Source organism: Sapajus apella, unplaced genomic scaffold (genome assembly GCF_009761245.1).
Source record: "Sapajus apella isolate SASKATOON/1434 unplaced genomic scaffold, GSC_monkey_1.0 scaffold22, whole genome shotgun sequence".
In the NCBI taxonomy this organism is placed as follows: Eukaryota; Metazoa; Chordata; class Mammalia; order Primates; family Cebidae; genus Sapajus; species Sapajus apella.
The window spans coordinates 1782163-1808334 of NW_022436962.1; the positions used below are offsets into that span (position 1 = coordinate 1782163).

The 26172-nt window shown below is 34.3% G+C and overlaps 1 protein-coding gene and 1 long non-coding RNA gene across 5 annotated transcripts in view; both read left to right on the forward strand.

Moving 5' to 3' along the window:
• NEK7 (NIMA related kinase 7) overlaps nt 1-26172 on the forward strand; it is a 150177-nt gene that overhangs the window by 116944 nt on the left and 7061 nt on the right. For all 4 annotated transcript variants that reach the window (XM_032288634.1, XM_032288637.1, XM_032288635.1 and 1 more), the window contains 2 exons: nt 10090-10184; nt 14248-14361. In XM_032288634.1, the coding sequence (XP_032144525.1) occupies nt 10090-10184; nt 14248-14361 (209 nt within the window). The remainder of the gene's footprint in view (nt 1-10089; nt 10185-14247; nt 14362-26172) is intronic.
• Nucleotides 14368-26172, forward strand: part of LOC116558643 — a 12182-nt gene continuing 377 nt past the window's right edge. Inside the window, exon 1 of the long non-coding RNA XR_004272111.1 lies at nt 14368-26126. This is a non-coding gene — a long non-coding RNA (uncharacterized LOC116558643). The remainder of the gene's footprint in view (nt 26127-26172) is intronic.

A 26172-nucleotide genomic window follows, 5' to 3' on the forward strand; every position in this document is an offset into this window, starting at 1 on the left:
CCAGGCAGACTGAAGAGTATTTCATACAAAGGGTGGATATAGGATAAGCTCTGTCTGCAGAAGGTTTGCTGGAACTTGGTGAAGGAGAGGCAGGGCTGGATATAGGAGGAATTCACATTTTATTCTGAGTGCGGTGGCAAGCTTTCACAATATTAAATGTAATGAGGAGAGTGACGTGATCTGGGTTGAAGGCAGTAGCCGTGAACCTCCTTGATCTTGGGGCTAAGCATGCCCAGGATAGTCTCCTGTGTTCAGGGACTTGTGTGTCCTGCAAGTCTGCATCTTTTCCTCCCAGAGTGTCCCTTAGTATGTGCCACCCAGAACCGAACAGAGTACACCACATCAGAACTCAGTAGCCCGTAGAACAGACGGTTTGCACTGCCTGTGACCTGCGATCTAGACGCGCTCCCTGTGACCTGCGATCTAGATGCGCTGCCTGTGACCTGTGATCTAGACAGTTGTCTGCTTTTTGGTCCCCTTTTCCTCCTCCCACGTTCACTTTTGTTTTTACATGAAGTTATGTTAAGGAAGATTTTTATTTGTTGCTTTTGTATTAATTGGGATGGAGATGTGGCTAGGGAGACTAATTGTAGGATATTATTTATATATCCTTAGGAATTTTGCCTTGTTTTATTATTTGTCAATCTTATAAAAATGTATGTTAAACTTACCTATGTCTACATCTGTAAAATTTATCATGAGGGCACAACTCTCTCTTAAGCTTTCCAATAAGACAGGTCAGTGGCTTTCAAATTTCTTGACAATGATGCAACTGCATTACATTCTGATATTGTCTGTTCTATTTTATTTCACTAGAAATCACACTGGCAACAACCCACTAAATTGATTTCACAACTCATTAATGGGTTTTATGACCAGCAATTCGGAAAATATTGGTCAAGTTCTGCAGCGCCTTCGTGCTGTTTCATTTACTTAAAGGCCAATTCCCATTTTCTACCTATTTTTAGACATTCTTCTGACTTGTTATCTGGCCGGTTGAATTGGTCAATCATAAATTACTCATTTACACTGCTCCTTGTGCTTCCAGAGGGATATAATAACTTGCATCATAGTTCTTTACAGTCCGCAAATCATTCAACTCTCTAAAATCCTTACACATACATGTCAACTATGCACATGAGCTGTTCCTGTTTTGAAGTTGAGAAAATGAAGCAGAGAAAGGTAAACAGCTAGAAGATAGTGAGTTAGGTCTGTGGCTTCCTAGTCTGGGTTTGCTCTCGTGTCATGTCTGTATTTTCATTATGTCAGTACCTTGTGGCATTTCTTTTCTTACTATATACTGTTTTCTGATTTGTTGTTATTAGATCTAGAATTACTATATTCAACTTTGTTACACTGCCTAGGAGCCTACATATGAAGGCATAGTTTGCTCTCTCTCTCCTAGAATTGACTGCTCTTGCTGCTCCAAGATTCAGAAATAAACAGGAAATAGGCCTCTAAGATATCAAAGTCTATCTGCATGGCTATCTGTCTGCCAGTAACTTTAGCTGATATTTCTAACAAAGTGGCTAATTTAGACTGAAAGATAACATTTCACCAAAACTTGTGAAATTGGAACATGGCAATCAAGTACTAAATTTTCTCATATCACAAGAGGCAGAATATACTTTTGGTATATTTCTATTTCTTAACTTATTCTGAAGCCTCCTTTCAGCAAATATAAATATTCTGACCCAGAGAAAACTTGCCAAGATATCAAGTATCTTAATCATTGGATATTTAAACATATAAACAGAATACCAGAACAATTTTTATATATTCCAAATCTATATTATTTCTAGTCAAATCATATCAAACTTTTCTTAATTCCTGTGATAGTGACCCAGAAGAATCCTCTATAGCTGCTAAATATTAGCAATAACAGCAGCAGTGAATACGAGTACTGTCTAGCATTTAAAAGTTTTCAAGCATTTTAGAGCATGTTTTCTCCTCTGCTCCTCAGTGTTGTGGGTACAGTAAGTGTTACAGATTAGGAAACTGAGATCACTCTATTTAAACCTGAGCCTGACTCCCCTCCCCACCTCCCGCCTTCACTCCCACTCTATCTCCAGGATTCCTAAACCTTACCCTGTTTTCATTTTTCTTTCTTTCCCTAGGAGTTATTATCTTCTGACATGCCGTGTAATTTACTTATTATGCTTCATATGTCTTGTCTCTGCCAGCTAAAATGTAAGCTTTATGAGGACAGAGATCGTTGTATATTTGGTTCCCTCATGTATTCTAGATATCTAGAAGAGAGAATTGCTCATAATAGATACTCAAAAATATTGATTAAATGAATGAAGCTTAGAGACAGACTGTGCACATAAAGGGTGAATTTAACTAAATATATCAGTAAGTATAGGTTAGATTATGCTGCCATAAAAACAATACAAAAAAACCTCAATTGCTTGGCACTGAAGTATGTTACAATCTTTTTTCACCCAAAGTGACTTATAGCCCTATGTTGGTCTTTAGGGTAGCTGCTGTCCCTTCATGTGGTGACTTGGCATTCCAGGCAGCTTCAGTCTTGTGTTATCTTCATATCGACATACGTTTTTGTGATCCCATGAGGGGAAGGGAGCATGGAGAATCATTTACGGCTCTTAATTAAGCCCTTCTGCTTGAATGTAACACAGATTACTTCCATTCACGTTTCATTGGCCAAAACAGGTCTCATGGCAATGACTGTCTCAAGGGGACAGGGAAATGTAATTCTCCCGTTTGTCCAGGAAGAGGAGAATCAAAAATAATGAATGTGAGTGTTGTCCATGGCTTTGAGATAAAGGAAAATACCTGATTTAGTTTTTTTGTTTTTTTGTTTTTAAATGCTGTTTGTATCCTTTTTCTACTTGTTTGTTTTTGTGACATATTTGTAGCTGTTGCAACCAAAGGGTAATTAACTCTCTTAATGGGAATGGGTGGTAGTGGTGAATGAAGAGTAAGCCATATGCAGCCTTAGGGAATTTATATCTTTCTAAATTGGAAAATTCTGAGCAGAGAGATTATCTTTAAATCCAGAATGATTCATGAGGTTCACTGGAGTATTGATCCCTGGTGACTTTTCTCTGGATCAATAATCTGCAGTTATCCCTGTTGGACTTGATTTTGATAAGGGCCTTATTTTGGTCAATTGAAAACATTTATGATAAAAATTGTTACTTACCAAGCTTCAAATGCTCATATGGACTAAGTGCCATGCAGCACATTAACTGATTTCTATTCTGCATCTCTTGCAGATAGATACGATTATCAATTTAGATTTGTACCAGCTAGTGACCAAGCCAGAGTTAATTTAAATTACAAAGCACTATAATTTTAACCCTTATATATTACATTGTTAACCATATTATTCTTCTTATGGCAAATACATTGGCTTCTCCTGCCCCTCCACCCCCGACAATAAAAGAGGACTTAAAAAAAATAAAAAAGAAAAGACGGTGCCACCATCTATCCCAAAATGAGCCAGTGAGCTTTTAGAAGTCAAACATTGTTTTGAACCATACACATTTTTCTCTTAATCCCCTCAGTCCTTAGTAATTCTTGGTGTGAGGTAGGTCCATACCACGTTGAATTCAGTGTTTCACTCTTCCACGCAATGCATGAATCATTAACACATTTGTGTTTATTTTCGATTGTTGCCGTAACACATTACCAAAAACTTAGTGACTTAATACAACAGAAATGTATTATTTTTCAGTTCTGTTGGTTGGAAGTCCATTATGACTCTAACCAGGCTAACGTCAAGGTATCTATAGAATTGCAGGACTTCTGGAGGTTCAGTCCATTTCTTGTCTGTTCAGGTTATTGGCAGAATTCAGTCTTTTGGTGTTGTAGGGCTGAGGTCCTTGTTTCCTCACTGGCTGTCAGCTGAGGGCCATTCCCAGCTTCTGGAGGCTGCCCTCATTCCTTGGCTCCTGGCTTCCTTCTTCCCTTTTGAAAGTTAGTGGTGGTGGAGAGAATCCCTCTCACACTTTGAAACTCCCTTGCCCCTTCTGTTACATCTCTTACTGATGATCTAGGGTAGTCTTCCTATTATAAAGCCCTCAGCCTTTATGCGAAGATCATGGAGGCAAAATTTCTGCCTGTGACGCCATTTTAATAGAGGCAACAGCTGGGGAGATAATTTATATCCTCCTCTAAAGCCTGATTAGGTGAAATTGTTTAAAATCTAGAGGTTCCAAAGTTAGAGGAAGTTTACATTTGCTGAAAATAAATATTTTCTTTTTTGAAGAGATATTTTGATGTTAAATTTTCACATTTTTACTATAGGTTTTTATAGGTACTTTATTGCATTATAATTTACATTTACTTTTCAAGGGAGAATATGCCACACTTGGTTTAATATAAATTTATAAAGAAATCATTTTCTTTCATTGTTAGCTATAGCAATTTTTAAAAAATTATTAGCGGAGTTTTTGTATTCCTCAAGGGACCTCTCACCTTAACTAACCAACATGCTTCTCAGAGGCTTACTCTGCCATAGACTTGAATATAGGAGAGGATAAAAAGTAATTTTAACAAAACTTAATTAGGATAATTAATCTGTTAAAAAATCTAAAGACGTTATTTACTCCAAAGGTGCCTATAAGTAATTAATGATAGCTATCTGCTATTCAGGAAAATCTATTTACACCAAAATTATATTTATTGATGTATACAATGAAGGGTTTCACATCTGACTGCTTGTTCTAGTGAAAGAAGAAAAACAAATGAAAACACTTAAATTAATAACATATTGATATGACATTTTAATTGCTTTTATAATGTCTTCCAGAAAAAGAGTTTTCTCTTTGCGTGTTTGTGTATGAATTTACTTGTATGTGCTTGTTGTACATCCTAAAAATGAGATCGATTTTTACTTAAAAAAAAAAAAAGCTAACTAAAACTCTGATATTGATCCTTGTGCTAAGCAAATATTTGAAATCCCTTGGGAGGAAATTATGTTCTTGTTTTTGTTTTTCTTATAGGATTGCTTGAACTCCTGTTTACCTTTTGCGGTGAGACAAATGGGTCTTTGATTTTGTGATATTGCCAGCAGAGTAAATGCATGGCCATCATTCAAGCTAGATATCAGAATTTTCACACTAGAGTCTCTTGAGCATACAATTCGTGTTCCCCACACTATTTCCAAGTGTGATATATCCTCTGATTTCAACTTAGAAAATTAGTGTTCTTGAACCCGGCATTAAAAGAGTTTCATTTTTGGTGCCAGGTGCCACCTGTGGTCACATGCTTGTTTTTCCCACACCTTTCCTAGCACCTCTCGATAGATTTTTCTTTGGTTTATACCCCTTCGTTTCATTGTTCAGGGAGGCTTAGAGCTGTAAAGGCAGCATATGTTCATTCAGTACTATAGGCTACTTTCACTGATTTATTTTTAACTTTCAGTCCCTTCTTGACTTAAGTAATTGCTCTGGTACAAAGCTGTTAATCTAATTTTAAACTGTGCACGTTTAACCTCCCAGTCACCATAACAAGTATTTGTTTAAATCGGCGTAGCTGCAGAGTAGCATAATTTTCACATGTGGCCCATTGAACCTGGACCCTTATTCCTGGTTTTTCATATGTACATGCTGTGACTTTTAGAAGATTTCTCTGCTTCTTAATTTGGAAAGTTACAGATATTTTTTTCAGTTGTATTTCACAGTGGTCAGTTTTAATGAAATAACCATCCGCTTAAATGCAAGAGACAAGAACTATCTGGGTTTGAAGTCTGGGTCTACAGGCTTACTACTTTTATGATTTTTGGCAAGTTATCCACCCTACTTCCCAGTGCCTTCTTTCTAAGGCAGTATAATAGTTGAAAAATCTCATAAAACTACCTAATAATAGTCCCTGATGCACTGGACTGTGAGCTCCGCAAGATCAAGGATTTGTCCTGTTTACTTCTGTCACCTCTGGACCTAGAACTGTGTATGCCATGCAGCGAGGCATGGTAAACTTTTGTTAAATTCAGCAAGATAATACATTGAATGCATTTAATACAGGGCCTGGAGCACAGTAATGATAACAATAAAATATGCTTAGGTGTTTTTTTCAGCATTATTAAAGCTCTTAAATATTATTGGTTGCACTTTAAAGATGACAAATTTCATTTTATAAATGTCTTTTGCAGAAGAAATATTGATCTCCTACTCAGCCATTCTATATTGACCTCAGATAATACTCCTTACAATGAAATAAATTTGGCCTCTCTCTATTCTGTCTGCCAACATAATTTCTGGGCTGACTCATGAGTACGAAGGAAAGAATGGAAATTAAGTCCTACCCCTGAAGGGGTATGTGCGTGCGTGTTTGTGTGTGTGTGTGTGTGTGTGTGTGTGTGTGTGTGTGTGTGTTTATATCAAACTGAGGTGTAAGATGACTTGTCTCCTTTTAATTTTCCCAGCAGGGATGTTCAAAGCTTTCTTTTCTGTAGTTTCCTCTAATTCTAAGTAAAAGAAACTATATTTCCAAACTCAGTTCATTTATTTGTACTCTCTGACTTAAAACACTCTCACTCAGCTGTCCTTAGTAATAGTTTTAAAAGGACGATTTTTTTTCCATTTTATTTTCCAGATGGATTTTTATAGAGTTTCTGTGAGTGCTTCAGAATTTTAAAGCAAAAGGGACCTCAGAGATCAGCTCATCTTTCTCATCACTTTATCTTACAGATGAGGAAAGGAATTAAAAAGAGAAGTTAAACTAGTTAGTGGCAAATGTAAGATGTGAAAGAGATTTGTCTTTCACTGGTTTTGTGCTGCCTCCCTTGTTTAAAAAACACATTAAATAAAAAAAAAAAACGCAAAGCTAACCACATATGAGGATGCTTCAGTCATTCTGTTTTCTTTTTTCATCCAAATCTTTGCAGAGATTACAGTGCTAAAATGTTAGCTAAAGTATTGAAACAATTCTGTATGTATCGTGTTCTGATGAAAATTATTAATTTAGTTATATCTTCTGTAATAACACCACGTGAGCAGAACTTGGTTCCCTGAAACATATTGCAGAACTTCTGTTTTATTCAGGATAAAGATTAGAATATATTTATTGTTTATGGAGTATATACCATATAAAACTTTCCTCATATAGCTAAAATAAGTCAATGTAGTGAAAGGGATTTTTACATATGGATGTCTGCCTTAGTATATTTTAATGTATTTTTAATATTGAATAAAGAAAGGTCAGCCTTTATTGTCAGCCTCTGTTTTTTATAATGTTATCATCCATTTCCTACTTTTATTCATGTCAGAAGGTTAAAGTGGCATAAGTATCTGCTATTGCAAAATGTATTCTCACTTCACCTACAATAGTAAATTCTTGAAAGATCAGTGGAATTACATGTGCTGTAGTCTTCAAGCTTCTGAGTACATTGGACGGTAATTCGCATGATCATTTTAATGTCTAGTCATACCACTCCCTAACTCTTTTTTCTTGTACAGCTGTTAGAAGAAGTCACAACATTCTTGAGGCAGCAGTAATCATAGACACAGCTGTCATGAATCTCTGAAAAGGGTTTTTTGAAATAATTCTATCTTCATTCATTTTGAAGTGTTGAAAACATATCGCTGCATTTAAATTTACTGCAAATTTTCCTGAGTACTTAAAACTTTTAGGCGTCTCTGCTAGAGAGGTAAGAATCAGTTTACGTGATGGGGCTGAGCCTCTTTGCTCAGTGTCAGCGTAAGAGCCCCTGTCCAGAACGGAGGGGCCTATGAGGGAGCATGTCTGGAGATAGTAGAACCTCCCTCTTAGGCCTGTGTTCCACAGTCAGTCATGAATTTATGCAATTAATAATTATAGTGCAGAGTACAAACTTATCTTCTTATATAATGACTGTTGGAAATTTGTCGATCAAAGAGGTGAGTAGCATCCTTAGTTTTACATTTAAATATATACAGTAACAAATATATTACAGTGTAAATATTGAAATAAGACATACTTATTTAATATAAAGAGGCTTGTTATTTATAATGTTAAGAATCAGTATCTAAATTTAAAGTAGCAGTGTTAACTGACTGTGTAACTTTTTGCAGTGACCTCCAGCAGCTCACTGAAAAGGATTTTTTGTGCATTAACATTTTTTACATTTTAAGTTTAGCTTAGTCGAATTCCTAATCATTCTTTTCCTCTGCTCCCTTCAGTTGGGTCGTCAGTGAGTTCAGTTTGTGTTGCAGCTAAGGTGTTATGCTGGGGCTAATCTCTGTAAAATGCTAGCATTTGTTCTTCTTTTTCCTTATCATCAATCTTTCACACTCCTATCAAACCCCTAATGTATCAGCAGGTTTCCCAGAGCTACTGGTTAAAATTACCTTTGCTTTTGGTAAACTCTGAACCTTCAAGCCTCAGTGTTTTCAGTTGCCCCCCTGTGGATTCTGTGAAGCCTCTCTCTGCACATTCCTCACTGCCAGTCACTTGCTTTATGTCCTGAAACCAGGAGGAGAGCCCGTTGATTATTCCAGCTATACCCACCATCCTTCCTTAAATGGAGAGAACGTGTAAATATTTCCAATAATTGGTGTCACTTATGCAAACTATAGGTGAAAGTGGTTAGAACTCCCAAAGCAAGATAGCTTGTGTTTATTTTACACAGTAATAATACAGATATTTTAAACCTAGCTGTTTTCCAAAGTTCTTTGCTTTCCTGACACTGTAGAAATTGGCATATTTACTTGTTTGTCTTGAAATCAAATGTGCTGCAGTTATATAATTTATATCTTAAAGTTAGTCTCATTAATTTTCGTACATTAATAGTTCATATTTTATTTGTTTTATATCCTTCTGTTTGCATACTCTTTTTATATGTATATACTTTTCTTCATCACTTTGTAAATGCTTTTCTTTCATCCAGTCTGACTAGGGCTATTCCTTACTAGTAAAAATGGATTCCAATGCAGGTTGGATATCATGGGTCATGGTGCATGCTGTTTTCACCTTTTGCTTACTATAGTTTCCACACACAATTATTAGGTTATAACTTTATTCTTTTGGAAAACTGACTCCTGCCTTTGAGTATAATGCTTTGATTGTTGGTGTGAATTTTTTTGTTGCTTCTGATTACAGACCCCTGTTCAGTATTGTTAGTCTTATTAAGGGTTATAGTAAACACCTGGGGAATTCTTGAAAATTAATAGAAAAAGGAGAATGCCCCTTTCTCTTTGAGTAACAACATATTTTTAGTAGCCCTTCCCTCAGGTAAATAAGATTCTAAATGTTCTCAAATTTGATTTTTCTATTTGGCAAAAAGCCTTAGACTCATGATGATGAAATAGCCATCTAAGTTTGAAATTAAAGATACTCACTTTGAAAGTCACTTAAATATTTTTATACTTCAAAATATAACATATATGCCTTTGTTTATTTTCAAGTGTTTAATAAATAACATTTTCTAAAACAGTCACACACAAAAAAAGTATTAGCACATCAAAGCAAGCAAACAAAAACAAAAATTATCTTGAGTGTCTTGTCTCCAAAAAGGTCTCAGTAGTAACAGTAACTCAAGACATTTTTCCAGAGATGCCAGTGCCCTTTCACATTTGTTATTATGTAACCCTTTGATATATAAAAGTCTGTGGCGTTCTTTCTAAAGTGGAAGTAAGGCACCAAGTGTTACATCATTTGTCAAGAGCCACACTGTGTTCTACGGGATGTTTCTGTGAGAGTTAACAAATATGATTTATTTATGCATACTCTATTAAATTGTTATGTAATGCTATTTATTTTAAAATAAATTATCTTAATTATTTGGGTTATGCAATCCATATATTTTTTTTAAATAAAGCCAATGTGAATTATTTAAGTAGGTATTCTTGTCAAAATTACTTTTTTCCCCTTAGGTATGCTTTCTAAATTTTTCTTGGATTGATCAAAAGGTCATAAAAGTTTAACCCACCACATTGTTTAGTACAGATGTTAATGTACTATTTAAAGGTCAGGGAGTAAAGAAGAAATTAAAAACTTTTTAATATGCTCAAAAAAGAGTTTTCTGATCCTAATGAATTAACTTGGTGATGCTTTTAAATTCGAAATTTTGTGTGTAATTTCTTACCACAGCCGTGTCTTTATTTTTATACACCTCTTATTTTTTTTGGTTTGGTTTTTTTGCAGTTGGTACACCTTATTACATGTCTCCAGAGCGAATACATGAAAATGGATACAACTTCAAATCTGACATCTGGTCTCTTGGCTGTCTACTATATGAGGTAGGTAATGTTGATAAATGCGAAATACTGATGCAGTTTTACTTACTGTATTTCCTCTGTCGTTATAGTATGTACTTATTTTTTTCTGAATGTTTAAGAATCAGCTTTTTAATTATGAAGAATTATTCGTTGGGTTAGTAACTTTGTATAATGGAATTTAATAACTATACATTCTTATATATCTAATATATTTTTAAATTGTGTTCTTTTGATGAGAAGTTTATTTTTAAAACATTAACTTTTATGTTTATATAATGCTTTTTTTGTATATCTTGCATTTGTAAAAATACACATTTGAACATCTGTAAACCTTGATCCATGAATTATAGCAGAGGTATAATGGATTGGATTTAATACATATGAAAGTATAGTAAATATCTTTATCAAAATAGTATTTCACTTTTACACAGGTGTAATTTAGCATTAAGGATAGTATGCAAACAGATAGTTCTTCTAGGTTATCAATTTAATTTCCATGAGTAACAATTTGTGTTGGTAAAGCTCAGTGAAATCCTCTCTCTTTTGTTCCCACTGGTGATCATTTATCAAAGGAAGATGGAACCATGTAGGTAGGTCCTTTAGAAATGTTGGACTGTAGTAATTTGGATGTATAGAAGAAAGGATATTAGCAACACATTTTACATCTATGTTATAGAGCAGTGGTATAAAAGTATCTCAAGCTAGTGACTTCCGTAAATTTGTTTTAATTGAATGATAATTTTCCTAGGAATTTAGGCTTCAAATATAGGCTTTGAGTCAAAGCTGTTAATTAAAAATTAGTCTATATCTAAGTAGGTTTTAATAAAGTGAGGAAATATAATACATGGAAGCATTTTCATATCCCTGTGTGGAAATCATTTTCGTATCTCTGTGTACATAACAGAAGTCTAAAGAGGATGGACAGATGCCAATGCATTTCTTACTATTATATTTTGTGTCTCTTGTCCTCCTGACTTAATTGAAATATATGGTGAAGTCATCTCTTTTAATTGGAAGTAGAGCATTAGGAGGTGTTGTTTGACTTTTTAAGAATGCATGTCATGTTCTTTTATTATTTTGATTGCAGATTCAAATTTCCTTGAGAAACCGGAAATTATTTATTTTGTCCTTTTTACCAAAGTGATTAACAGCTACTTAAAATGAAAAGATTTTTAAATATTCTTAAATAAGCTCATACTTTGGATTATTTTTATTGTGAAGAATTATGAGTCATGTAACAAAACATGTTTTTATGTGTGCACATGAGATTACAAGAGATTATGCTCACTGTGTTCTGTTTTGTTAATAATTTGTTACAATGCTAGAAAAAGCTGGTTTGATTATATTGTTACTATAATGTTTAAAAGTTAGTCACTCTGTACATTTAAAATATTTTATACCTGTTAACCTTAGATTCCTGTAGGCCATAGTCTAATATTATCAAAGCAACATTTTCTCTTTAAATCCCTAAAAGTAAATAGCAAATTGGTTTCCTATAACTAGTTTAAATTTAGCAATAAAAAAGAAAAAGTTCTGTTGAGATAATAAGTGGTTTTTGAGAGGGCGTTTGCATAATTCTTTTAGGTCTAGCAGACTCATGTCAAAACTGAAATAATTTATCACATTTTGAATTTGCCTTTGAGAGACAGTGTCCCATTTTTATGTGAATTTAAAATGCCATGGAAATAAAAATTACGTCTTTGGACATTCCTGCATCCATGAGTTATGTGTATTGTGGATGATTTTGAGTTAAGTATCTATCATGCTAACATGAGTTTTCATACCAATGCATTTTCTTGATTTCTCCATGCCAGCCTTTTAGAAGAACTAGAATTTTTCTAAAGATTTAATGTAACTTTATGTTCTATCTCTTTTCAGTTATGTTTCAATGTAATGTTAATAGAAATATCTAACAGTTTGGCTTTAAAATATTGGTCGTAACATCACGCAGATATTTTATATTGTATCCCACTAAAAAGTTACTATTAACAATGAAGACATAGGAAGCCTTTTTTGAAAATGTAGTTTAAACTCAGAAAATTAGACTTTCAAATATTCCTGAAACCTCAAAAAAAAAAAAAAAAAAACTAGCAGTACAATTTTAATTGATATGCAACAAAGTAGACTTTACTAATTAAAATCAAGATGCTGTGCTTTTGCTACATGGACCTTTACATGGAAAAGTAGGTTTTACACATTTCCTTTATTGTTCAGCGCAGCAATTGCATCCTTACAGGGTTGTAGGTTGGTGGCTTACAGTTCAAAAAAAAAGAGAGCTGCCACCAGCCCCGAAGACAGACAGTGGGCTTTCGTCCCTCCGACACCCCCAGAATACTAATCAGGAAAGTCAGACCCTGGAGGTCAGGGAGTAAGTCAATCATCCTAGCGATCGTCTCAGTGTGGAGGATCAAATTAGCCTGAAAAATTCAGCTGCTGGGAGGAGAGGGCGAGCAGCTGTCAGGGGCGGCATCGAGATGCACTAATGAACCAGATGAATAGTGCAAAAGCTTGAAAATAAAAACAGGACAGTTGACATTTTTCATCTGTCAAAGCAGGAGATGCATGAAAATATACTATTCCTGTTTAACTCCTTAGGGGACATTGAGATTTTTATTAACACTCTGCAGCACTGAGAAAAAGGATTGTAATGAATGCCTAGCATATGATAATGAATGTATGTACATTTACCTAAGGTTTTGCAAACACAGAGAAACTATAGTTTATATATACGGTGTATCTTTAAGGTAACATTTATCATAAAGTGTTTTTGCATTTAAAACAAAAATTATTATTGTTATTATTGCAGTTCTTTTGGAAATTTCCTCTCAGAGCATTTTATATGATTAGTGGCATTCAAATTGTTTGTAATTTTTTTCTCTTCATGTGAAACAACTCTTCCTAAGGTACTGCTTTATAGGTGTGTGCACGTTTATACAAAGCATAGGCAAGATAAAAAAATGTGTTGAGCTACTTTCCGGTTTTGATTTCCAAACCCATCCCCATCTCATCAAGGCTCTGAAGGAGTTAAAGCACTGTCTGGAGCACAGAAGACAGATGAGAGCCGTTTTCAGCTTGTCCTGTCCCCACTGACGCTCACTCAGTAGCACAGCAGGGCCCAGCGTGTTTCACACACACTCTGCCTGTCTGGGGAATGTACACATTGTCCTTCCAAAATCAAACTTATTAGCACGTGTAGAAAAGGGTGACTGACTTTGGGGCAGCCTGGCACTCCGTGTTGTATTCTTGCTGCCGCGGTTCAAAGATTTAGAAGGTTTTGAACAGGATGCGAACATTTTAAATTGAATTTTTAGTTTGTAACCCTGCTTACCACAGGACTCGCTTGCACTTTAAATGTCAAGTTAGAACCTTGTCTTAAAATACATTTAAATTCAATAATGTCTTTTTTAAAGTTGCTCATCCTTCGAGTCATGTTTTTCTGCATAAAAATCTCGTTTGGAAGCCTTGAATTACAGCTATGATTCGTAGAGCTTTTGAACATATTTAATGTTTTTGAGACATTGTCAAAAGAAAAGAGTTCTAATTAATTGTAAACTATTTGGGGATCAGTTATTATATTTATATTGAGAAGACTTTGTTTTCTTCTCAGAATAACCTTTATTCAGAAACTAATATACAAGAGAAAATGCTCTGCATCCTCTTCCCTAAGCGAGATTTCAATTCAGTTTTAACTTCAGTTTCATGTTTGTTTTATTTGGTTGAGCTATACGGTGTAATGGTGATTTTGTCATGAGCTATACCAGTTGTTTTTATGTCATTACAGGTACAAAGAGTTTTAAAATTACGTGTTATTTTCTTAATGTTTTATGTTGATTTGTATGTAAAGAAATGTGCTATTTCTCTATTTTAGGGAATTTTAAATGTTGAAAAAACCCCCAAAAGTTGCAGTAAGATTTTTAACTCTTAACGAATATCCCCAGAAAGGGATATTCATAAAAATCAAAATGCCCAGATAACTTTATTTGAAATATTTGTAATTATTTTCTACCCCAGTATAATATACTTGACGAAATCACCTTTTAAGTTACCATGTAACTATATCAGTTTCATTGGGGACATTTTACAGATGGCTGCATTACAGAGTCCTTTCTATGGGGACAAAATGAATTTATACTCGCTGTGTAAGAAGATAGAACAGTGTGACTACCCACCTCTTCCTTCAGATCACTATTCAGAAGAAGTAAGTCTTTTCCAGTCCACGTGTTTGTCCGTTGTTCATTTTGCTAACATTTTTATTTTATTAAGAAATTTTACTTTATCTGGAAATGCAAATGAACGGCATAGGTGGCAGAACTAGTACTTTTTATTCTGTTTTCATTCACCTGGAGACTTGCTGTCTGAAGAGTCGACCGCACTTCATAATGTGTAGTGGAACACAACCCAGCGTGTGGTGTAAAATTGGCCACTTTCTAGGTGTGATAAGAATAGTAGCTGACTCTGCAGTGTACTGAACGATGCAAAGGGCAGAACTAATGCTCATACCTAGGCTCTAGTTAATCATCATGTTCGATGGCCCCTCTTAACAGGGCTAACTCCTTATTTTCACAGTTCCAGACCCACACACAGTTGTAACTTGCTATTTTGGCAGAACTTCCCATTCATCCATGTTTTCCAAAACTCGAAACGTGCATCTCTTAACTACGTATCTCTGAACCTTATTCTTTAAGCTTTACCTTCCCTCCTTTGACAATACCTGTCCTGTCATCACCTCACTGCTATACTCAGATTCCACTAGGGAAATATTTTGAGGTTATCATTGTAGACGTGTTTAAAAAGTGTGTTAGCTGTGGCTGAAAATCTTAGAAGGCTACCTTATTAAGATCTGAGTCTGAATGCTTGCTTGCTTTAGTAACCCATTGAAATGAGTTGTTTCGGCTCTACCCAGTGTCCATTCTTTCATGGAACAGAACGTCTCCCATTTTAGCCTAATACATCATGATTTTACCAATAGTTAAGGAGGAGGTATGCAGAATAGCAGTATCTCAGGTCAGCTAAAATGTTTCATGTAAGCTCTTTGTGGAATACTCATCGGGGACCTGCCCAGAGAAAATAGTGTCTTGAGTTAGGACATCCCACCGTCTCATGAGCAACAGATTTTTTGCCCCAGGAAAATGGAAAGGAGAAAAGGAAAAATATAAAACAATTATAATGTTCTCTTATTAGGTAATCATGTCAGTCTTTCTATTGTGAAATGAATAGCATTGGGTCTTAGTATTATGTAAGGAAATTTGAGTTCGTGTAACTTGAATAATAAATATCTCTAAAGAATTGTCACCACATGTAAAGCGTTTGTGTTCCTAGAATATAATAGGCACTTTTTCTTCTGGCAGTTTTGATACTGATAATCAGTGATGCCTGTTTTTTGCTCCATAGCATTTGTATTCAGGTAATTAGAATAAACTCTTACACAGCAGTGATGATAATTTAAAAGTATTATCTTTATTTGATGTTAATACTATTATGTTAGCCATTTTTAATTACTATTTTGGGTATAGACTATAAATATGGCATTTCACAAAACCAACTTCAGAACCGTAGGCCTGGAAATACAGTAGGGTGTGAACAATAATGCAAAATGATAGCAAGAATGTCAGGGGCCTTTCTTTGTTGTGTCATTCATGCTGTCTTCTTTTTTCCATGAAGCGCATGAATATTTCACATATCTGCATCCTCATCCCCTATTCTTCTTGACTAATTTTCAGACTGTCTGCATTTGCATTTCACATGGTAGCTGATTAGGAGATGCCGAGTGCAGCAGCGAAGCCTCAGCAGGCGGTTACCATGGTGACCTTCAGCAGGATTTTAATGATGCTACCACTAGTGGTTCGTTGAAGTCGGCCTGCCTGCAGGGCTACTTCACTGCAGCTAAGTGTGAAGTTGGATACGCGGATCCTCAGCCAAGGGGCAAATATCAAAGTCTGGCCCAGATAGAAGGTCTTAGAGTTGGGAAAGGAAAATGGATTCCACTTTTTACTTCCCTCGTATAGTTTCCAGTTTCGAAAAGAGCTATAAAGCAAAACACATTATATGGTGTACTTTCCAAAAAAGTGTGATTGCTCATATTGGTAAAATTTGTTGTCATTCCCTGATGAAATAGAAAGCTGTAATTTCTAGGTAAATGTGGAAAATAATTCTTACTAAGAAAATGAATATAAAAATATGCAGACTGTATAACAATGTTACTTTAATCTGTTTAGTTATGTAGAAGAGTTCTCAAAATAAGAGCTTTGAAAGGCAGATAAATAAATATTTTCTTAAGTAGCAACTCAAATTTCTTTGTAAAATAATTATTCAGAGTTCATGGTAGCCAAAAATCCCAAATTTGGAAGTATAATAATGTCTTAAATATTTTTGATAATTTAGATCTTTTAAAAATTCAAATTACTGTTTAATTTGTTAGTATGGCAAAATACAGGAACCAATAAAAAGTGAAGTACAGAGTTTTTCAACAGTGAACTTTTAATGAAAAGACAGTTTATTTTGTTAATTTTATAGGTAAAATGGTAACAAACTGTGTAACTATTTGAAAACTAAAAAATTTTAAGCAAATCAATTTACCAAATATGTATTTGCAAGCTTACCAAATTTACTTAGCTACTGCCAAATTTTTAAGGCCACTGCCCAAACAAGATTTTAAGGGAACATTTTGTGAGAGTACTAGCTATACGTGCCAATCGGCCTCAGTTGATAGGAATTCTAAGGAACCCTACACAAATTATTTCTAGACATAGTCATTCTATTTAGAAGAACTCGGAGTTTCAAAGTTCAGATTTTTTTTTTTCCCTATATTATATTCTAAAACATGTATAACAGGTAAGCATTAAAACAAAAAATGAGAAGTAGTTTTAGAAAAATAAGCCTGTACGTCAAATCTTTTCTTTTGAATTATGCTAGACTTAGTGTGTACAAATGATTGGGGTTCCAGATTGAAGTATTTCATCTACACATGAATGATATTAGGGAATCTATATTTTGTGGCTTATTTAAATATTTTTCTTTCTGATTTCTTTTGGTGTTTTGTATTTTTTCCTTTTTCTAGTAATGATCTCATTCATGTATTAATGGACAGTTACTATATTTAAGCAAGGGTCCTGGGTTGAAAAGATATCTTTCCTTGAATATCTCTCAGTTTAAGTGAAACTTGGTATTGTTGGTGACAGTGAAGCAAACATTTACTTATGTATAAGGAATTGTGACTCAAAAGCCTCATAAACGGACCTGGGCTCATCTCTCAAGGATTGTTGATCATCAGATATTCTTTTCTAATTTTTCTAACTCTATCAATGCATGTTCCACTAGAAGTTCCATGAATTTTCATGTTTTTATAGATGATGTTTCCTCTTTCGGAAATACCTCTTTCCCTGTTCTTTACCAAACAAACTCATTCTTTTCCTTTCAAATATAACTTGTACATAAAGTTTTCCTGTGTGGTTTTCCCTGACCTCCTTTCTTCTCTTCCTGTTGCCTCCTCCCTTGGCAGTTACACCATGTTGTAGTAGCTTCCTTGCACGGATGCCTCCCCTGCAGGCTGTCAAGCTCCCGCCATTGAGGATCAGTAACTCTGCTACTTATCTGTATATCTCTAGGGCCTGGGGCCAACACATTTTTAAAGGCTTAGTAATCAATTGATTGATTGATTGAGGGAGTGAGGGTGGGAATCTGAGTTAAAGGAATAAATTTTTTAAAAGAATGGATGAACCAATAAATGAGAATTGAATGAGCGAGAGAAACTTCTCCAAAGAACTCTCTCTAGAGTAAGGCAGAAAATTACTTGCAAGATAGGCCAGAGGATGTGATAGTTTTCTTTGATTGATATTACTTCCTATTTTATATAAGCATCATTATCTCTGTAATGCCAAGTGCGCATTTACTGGGAAATAAGATAAATAGACTGTTTTCCTTCAGTTTCAGTATTTAATTTCTTTGAGAGACATTGGAGTAGTCACCAAAATTATGCATTTGTTCACTAGCTTATCTTATGAATTCTAAGTAAAAAACAATAGTAAATAGCTATATTGTTAATTATTTAGAAGTTTAACTGATGCTGTTAAAAATGTCAGCGTTAATATCAAACAAAATATATACTTTGTTTCATTCAATACTTTGTTATTAAAAATTTCTAGTTTGAATACAGAAAGCATAAGAAAAGTTGACACAGTGGTGCCTCAGTGGTTGCTTTTAACAGATTTCATGTTAGGTTTGAGGAGATAGCTTTGGAAGCAAGTTCTGTAAGTTGAGTACAGGGTTTACAGGTGAAAGTTTAAGAAATGGAAATGAGAAAGAAGTATAAAGCGTGCCCTTGGTTCAAGAAAATTGGGTAGAGATAAATTGAAGACTAAAGACAGTGCTTTGAGTAAAAAAGAAATTTAAGCACCTGTCAAACATTGGAAAGATGGTTAAAACGTTTTTAATAAAGTAGACCATTATTACAACAACACTTGCTGATCTGCACTACTACTACTAAATAGATAAACATCTGCTTGCTATGGCAGATGTTTATCTATTTAGTAGTAGTTTTAAATGTATTATAAGAAAGACTGATGAAGGATACAATATTTCAGTATTTGTGGTTATTGTGATTATATTCTGATTATATTTTCAAAAACTTACTAGTTTAGTAAGTCTCATTAATGCTTTTTATAGGTTAAGAAACCAGCAAAATGTGATTTTGGAATCAGAATTTTTAATCCAGTGATTAGTTTTCACATTACGTAATGTCTCTTTTGTTTTACATTAAATTTGTGTTCATTGTATGACGTTATACCTCCAGCCCACAGACAGAAAACTTGGTTATTTTAAAAAAATCAAGTAATGAGACTACTCAAAAAAATTATACCATAAAGTATCAACCTGAAAGGTCACATTCAATCAAAGAACTAATAGAGAATGAATGAACCATAAATGTTCACCTCATAAATGCTAATGAATATATTTTGGTTTTACCTGTTTTCTGTTATTTTTGTCTTCCTCTTTCAGGTGGACAGTGTCCCTCTCCTTTTTTTTTTTTTTTTTTAAGTTAGAGAAACATAGGCAGGAGGGGAGGGTTCTTTCTGGCCTCTCCTGAAATAGTTTAGCAGTGCAGCCTGGTAATATCTTTCCTGCTGCTGCACTCAAATGTTTACAAATTGCTGACATCATCTCCACTGTTGTTGAAACAAGAGAGGTCTTGATTTTATGGTGTATTTAAAATCAACACAGGGATTAAAAAGTTAAGATTTTTTCTATGGTTGATTTTGTATGAATAACAATAGTAAATTTTTAATGGAAATAAACTGATTTCAGATATTTATAGGTTATTGGAGAATATAATATGTTTATGTGGCTTTGAATAAAATTATAATACTGAATTTTTTTCACCTTTTGAAATCACGTTTTATTTAATCCAGTTGTCAATTTTCCTGTTAAAGAAGGGTAACTGCATCATTCCCATTTCTCTATGTGTAAGTAGAGACCTAGACAATGTTTAGAGCAAATACTGGACATCACAGTGGTACCCATATGGCATGGCATCGCCATTTGTGTTATAAGAACACAGAGCCCAGAGTAAATTCTCAGGTGTTTTATGAATGAGCATTTCATGATTTCTACTCTTAGACTTACTAATTCTTTATTTTTCTCCTCTCTGTTCTTAACCCTTTCACTCACCATATTTATCTGGAATCTCCTTCTCTAGAGGCATAGCAGGTGAGAGGGCAGAGTCACAATGAGGCATTTGCTTAGAACACTCTTCTGACTCATGAAAACTCAGGGACAATGTAACATTGAAAGGAAAGTACAAGGAAGCTACAGAAGGGTAGGAGTTACTGCTACCTATCTGAGTATGAAAGACCAAGCATGTATCTCAACATAGCAAATATGTTGATCCATAATATATTGAACAAAAAAAGTTATGGTTTGTCATCATTTTACTAATACTTTATTTTCAAATGGCTACTATTAAGGAAAGGAAAACACTAAATGAAAGCTTTAAAAATTATAACTGGGTTTCAAAAAGAATATTTATAAATAATTTTTGTTTATTTTTAATTTAGAATATGTTTAAAGAAGATTTTTAAGGGAGTTAAGTCAGTAACAAAAACTATGACCTTTGCTTTGGTTCACGAAAGAACTGCTTTATGTAAATAGAAAAAAAGATGAAAGTGTCAGGTAGAGATTATTTTTACATTTTTGAAGTTAAATTAAGTTTATAAAACTTTTTTATTCATTTGAGCAGTCCAAATATTTTTAGTTTGTAATTGCTAGACTTACAAATTTTAATAGATCTATGTAAGTTTTCTGGAGTTGTTACTGTAAATTAACCAAAGTCGTTTAAATTGGTGTTAGAGGATTTTTTTGTAACACATTGTCCTAAAATTATTTAAAAGAAGGACATTATTTTATATGGCACAATGTCGGAAGGTAATTCTGAACAAACATTTCTGCAGTCTCTGCAACCATGTAATCAAATCCTGAAATAAGAATGTTTTACTTTAAAATGTAGATATATATGTAATAAAATCAGTAATATATAATTGTGCCATTATTTATTAAAATTAGCAGTGTTGTCTCAAACACTATTAATAACATTTGATTTTCTTTCCTAGAAATTGTTTCAGTAAATTTAATATTCTCATCACTTAAAACATAACATCAGTTGGCCACCTTGCTGATAGTTGCCATATAAGATTAGACTTTTAAGCTTTGAATCTTCTATTTTTGTTTAAAATACATAGTTAAGCAAGCCCTTTGTTCACCTGTGCTTCTGAAGTTACATTGGGGACTTGCTCCTTGAAGACATGAATCCAAAACGGTGTCCTATATTTCACATGTCCTATGGGATCCTATAAAAATCATGTAACTTTCTGTAAGACTTTCACAGTTTTCAAAAGACACTGAATGATCTTCAGCTGTGAAATAGAGACATTACATTACCTTATATCTGTGTAAGATTACTTTCTTTTCCCTTTGCCTCTACCCCCAAGTCAATCACTAGTGACACTTTGGTGTACCAGTAAGATACGCCTAATCATTTTGTATAAATATCTAAAGCTCCAAAATATAGTGTACTTTAATGTATTAGACCCACTTTGGGGTGCTAAAATGTGTCCTTGGGTAGATGGAAATTGGGTATATCCGGGAGACTGACATAACATAATTGGTCTCAGAGGGATTAAGAGGGGGGTGAAAAAGGAACAGTACCAATAGCACTAGTCTTTATTATTCTGTTGAGAATTGTTAGTGACCTAAAGCTGTAATGCACAAAGAGCCCTATTGTTATTACCTGTACGTGACTGAACTTGATCTGTAATTGGGTTATCACCCTGACAACAATGACTGTTAACACTGTCTTCTTTTTAACATTTCTGGTATCAACCTATTTGCTTTGATATCTCTTTAGAACTATATAGATCACAATATATTTGTATTTTCTCTACTTTATTGACAACGTTCATTTCTTTATAGCTAATGACCTCATAATCCCTTAGAAATGTTACAGAGAATCCATTTTATTTTTACTTTATAAACTTTGTTTCATTTAAGTGTTTCTATGTTGCTTTTAAAATGTTTGAGAAGCATCTGAATTAAACAGTTTTCACTGATTTTGTAAAGGCTTTTGTATATTCAGACCTTTACTTTGCCTTATTTTAAACATATTATATAAAACAATTTTTTATAAAAGCAACAAAGTAGACTTTTTTTTTTTTTTACAAACGAGTCAAAAGTAATGCAAACTAAGTTTTCTGAGATAACATAAACCATGAAATGCTTACTTGTATTTATTCTTATCAGTGTTGCAATATCTAATGATATTGGAATTATTTCTACAATTTAAAGCAATAAATGGAAAGCTAACTCCCACAATCAAGCACACATTTTTTTGAGCAAGTGATTGACTAATATTATTAGAAAATGAAACCTGACATGAAGGAATATGTATCAAATTCTTAATACTATTATCTAATCACATTTTCCTAGAACATGGGTTAATAATGTAGTACTTAAAATCATTCACAGTATTGGATAAATATTAAATGTTTTTTAAATAACTTTATTCCTTCCAGAGGTTTACAGAAACTATTTTAAAAATGTAAAAAAAACACTGAGGGAAATCGCTAGGATCATTATCTCGTTTTGATTATTTGATATCTGAAAAAGGGAAAAAACTTAGAGGCATTTCTTATGTTCATCAGGTTACTGTATAAATTTATAATCTGGAATAAAGAAATTGTTCTATGATAAAAATCAAGTTTATTTTATTTGGAGGGAGTTTACTGCCATTTTCATGAGTCAGATTAGAAATAACATTAAAAATATCATCTTGTCATAATAATTGAATATTTTGGTGTCATTTAAGTATATCTCTCACAGAATAAAGTAGGCTATATCTTATTGGGAATTCTGCAGAACTCTTGAGAAAATTTTTTGGTTTGATTTTTGATCACAATTGGCCTATGAAATGTGAAGGCAGATCCATTAATTTTAGAAACCAGAGGAACTGGTGTTAGAGTTAGCATTCTTTTGAAAATCACAATTGGCCTCACAATCTGTCTTTGACTGTGTGGAAGGCCACCCCACCTTTGTGCAGAGGTGGCCGTGAGGGACCCTCCAGATCAAGTTAGAATTTTCTCTGGCAGTATAATATAGTACTATATTTAAAAGCTTGGGCGCTGGAGCTAGACTGCTTTATTTCAGATCCAGGCTTTGCCCCTTGTGCCGTGGTGGCCTTAGGAATGTTACGACTCTTTAAAATTGTATATACCAGTAGTGTCCACCCCATAGAGTTTTTATGAAGATTAAGTAAATTAAACCATGTAAAATGCATAGAATGGTTCATAAATATTAAATATTACCTTTTAGGAGATAGTTTTTCTTTAGCACTGGAACTAGCATTTATTTGAAATCCCAGAGATATCTCAAAGAGCATAAAGAGATATCTTTTGATCTGAAAATGTTCAGGGGACTGTATTTTCAGTTCTCCATTGGAGTCTTAGAAAAACTAATAATTCAGTGGAATATCCAAGTCTAAGTAATATAACCCCAGATATGTTCACTAGCTGCAAAAAGTGCACCGCTTCGTAACCATGAGTCAACCTATTACGTATAGTTATTTAACAAAGTAAAAATGGATTTTCTTTTCTAATGGATGAGTTTTAAACCCTAGCTCTTAATACAATACCCGGGTTATAATATACATAGGTGACTATTTTATCCTCCTATTCACAATGGCAGGGCCACAAATAACTCTACCACCTTCAAGTGATATTATAGTTTTGTATTCATTAAAAGAAGGAGATGTGGCCTTGTTTGTAATTGCTGTTTAGTCTTACAAGGCTATTCATGGATCCATATGAATTCACATTTTTAAACCCAATTATTAACATTAAAGGCATAAAATTTTACTTGTGATTTTTTTTTCCCCTTGTTATACCAAAAGATTTTTGCAACTGATTTTTCCCCCACTAGAGTAACAGGTCTGTTTTAAGTATATCTTTAGAACAACCAATAGTTATCTGACAAATACCAAGGAAAATAACATGAAATTAAGAATTCAGCCTATATAAATCTCCTATTATGTAATTCCCAATCCACTTTTCTTCAAAAAAGATTTGAGATAATTTATAGCAACAGACATGACTTATCTGTAATTAAAATGGATATATAAGTAAAATTCAGAACCAGGATGGGAAGGGCACGGAAATGTATACCTGTTACGACCAGCAGAGTTGCTGTGTTGAGGTTCTCACTTGGCTATTGCTTCCTTTATCTCATGGCACAAAGGGAAACATAGTAAGCAAATTAGTTGCTGCTTTTAAGGGGGAAATATACTATTAATAGTTTCTCACAAAAGAGAAAGTTGTCTCCTATTGAATTATGGTAGAAATATCTTATATGACTATCTGTGAGTAATGTACCAAGCAGTGTCTTCAACATCAATTTTATAGCAAATGCCTAAGTGATGTTTGATGAAATCCAAAAGCGTGTATAAAAGCACCATTTTGGAAAGGTGATTTGTCAGCAGGATAAACAAATGTGCTCCCAAGATGCAGCCTTCTGGTGGTCTGACTAAAGGATAGAACTTAGATTATCCAAAGTTGTAAAGATGACTTTATTCATTACAGAGTCTTCCCTAAATTTCAATTTCTAACACAAATTTGATAGAACCCACTACATGGCATACTATTTAAGGTTATATACTCTTTGGCAAGAACGTGGATTCTATTCTTTTGATTTGCTTAGAGGAAAACAAAGCATGTCAGGTGGACACCCTTAATGAAATTTGAGCCACCTTACCACTGTGTTCACTAAATAACAGAACAATCTCTGAGTGGAATAAACTACCCATATTACTTTCTCCATTCTATGATGACCTGTTAGTATCTAGTCACTCATGTCTCCTGATTGGAATTCAGGTGATACCTTAAATCAAGTGTTATCCCGTTATCATGGAAATGATTTGAAATTAGTGTTACTACTAATCATCATGTATAAATAGCTGTATTAAGCATCAGGAGAAATTCAAACCAAAAGACCAAGTAGGTAAAAGTAAAGAAGCTGTCAGCAGTGGCATGTGGTAAAAGACCTGCGTGAAAAAAATCAAATGACTTGAGTTCCAACTCAAGTCCCACCATTAATTTTTTAATTCACCCTTGGATTTTTCATCTGTAAAATGAGACTGTTGTGGGAGATTACAATACTTTAAATAGAGCTGTTAAAAATAAAATTATATGGAAGATTTTGTAAAATGATAAGTTCTACATTGCCCAGGCTGGAGGCTCACTGCAACTTCCACCTCCTGGGTTCAAGCAATTCTCCTGTCTCAGCCTCCTGAGTAGCTGGGATTACAGGCATGAGCCACCACCCAGCCTAGAATATTTTTATAATCCAGAACGATATCTGCCATTAAGCAAGACTAAATCAACACATGAGTATTTAAGAGAACTGTACAATTAAAAATTACTGTTTAGTATAGGTTAACAACTTTTTACTTGAGCTGTCTCCTTTATCTTCATAATCTAGATATGGTAGAGTCACAAAACATATTTAATGTGTGTAATTCAGTTGTCTTGATATGAATGCGGAATTAAACCCAAAATTCAGGAATTCATGTTTCTACCAAAATCTCAGTGTGTCAGTATCTCAAACGTGATATCTTAAAAAAACTCGAAGTGCCCTTCTTGCCCTCTCAAGGCCACACCTCCTGTAGTGTTACCACTTCTGTTACCCCACTTCAGATACCCTCGTGAATACTTCTGACGAATGCTGTTTCTTGCCTGAAATCTTAGAGGAACTTAATTGAGCATTCTGCTGGCATCGTTCTCTTTTTGCCTGTCTTTGCACCAAGAAAACATGTGCTGAAGCCCAACTCTAATGGTCTCTCCCGCTTGCCTTAAATGCTGATTTCCCATTGTCTGTGTGAATAGATTTTAAACCCCTTAAGGCTTTCTCTTCTTTGGCCCAGCTTATCACTTCATCCCTGCGGCTCGGCAGTCATGCAGCAGTGCCTGCCATCGCTTTCACACACATCATACTTTCGTTGGCCAAGAATCGTTGTTCATTCTGTTATCTCTGCTTAGAATTCTCTCTACCCCTTTTATATATTAAGATTATGTTTTTGCTTCAGACCTCAGCTCAGATACTACCTCCAAAAAACCTTTTCTTTTTTCCTCAGCCAGAGGTTACCCACTCATCATTCTTTCATTCATTCCACAAGCCAGTGAGTACTTACCATTCATCCAGCATCCACCCTCTAGATCTTGCAGTTTAATAAGAGAACACAGACATTTAATGAATTACAATAAAGTATTCTAAAGACTTTAATACAAGTATGTGAAGGGTACACTGGGGTCCAAGTAGAATATAGTAAGTTCCATGTAGCAAATACAATAATGAGGAAGGACTTTAGAGAAGAGATATGCAGCGAGGAGATAAGGCATGAGACAGGTGAGAGAGATAGGGGTTTGGAGGGTTATAAGATCCACGGGTAAGGCATGAGACAGGTGAGAGAGTTAGG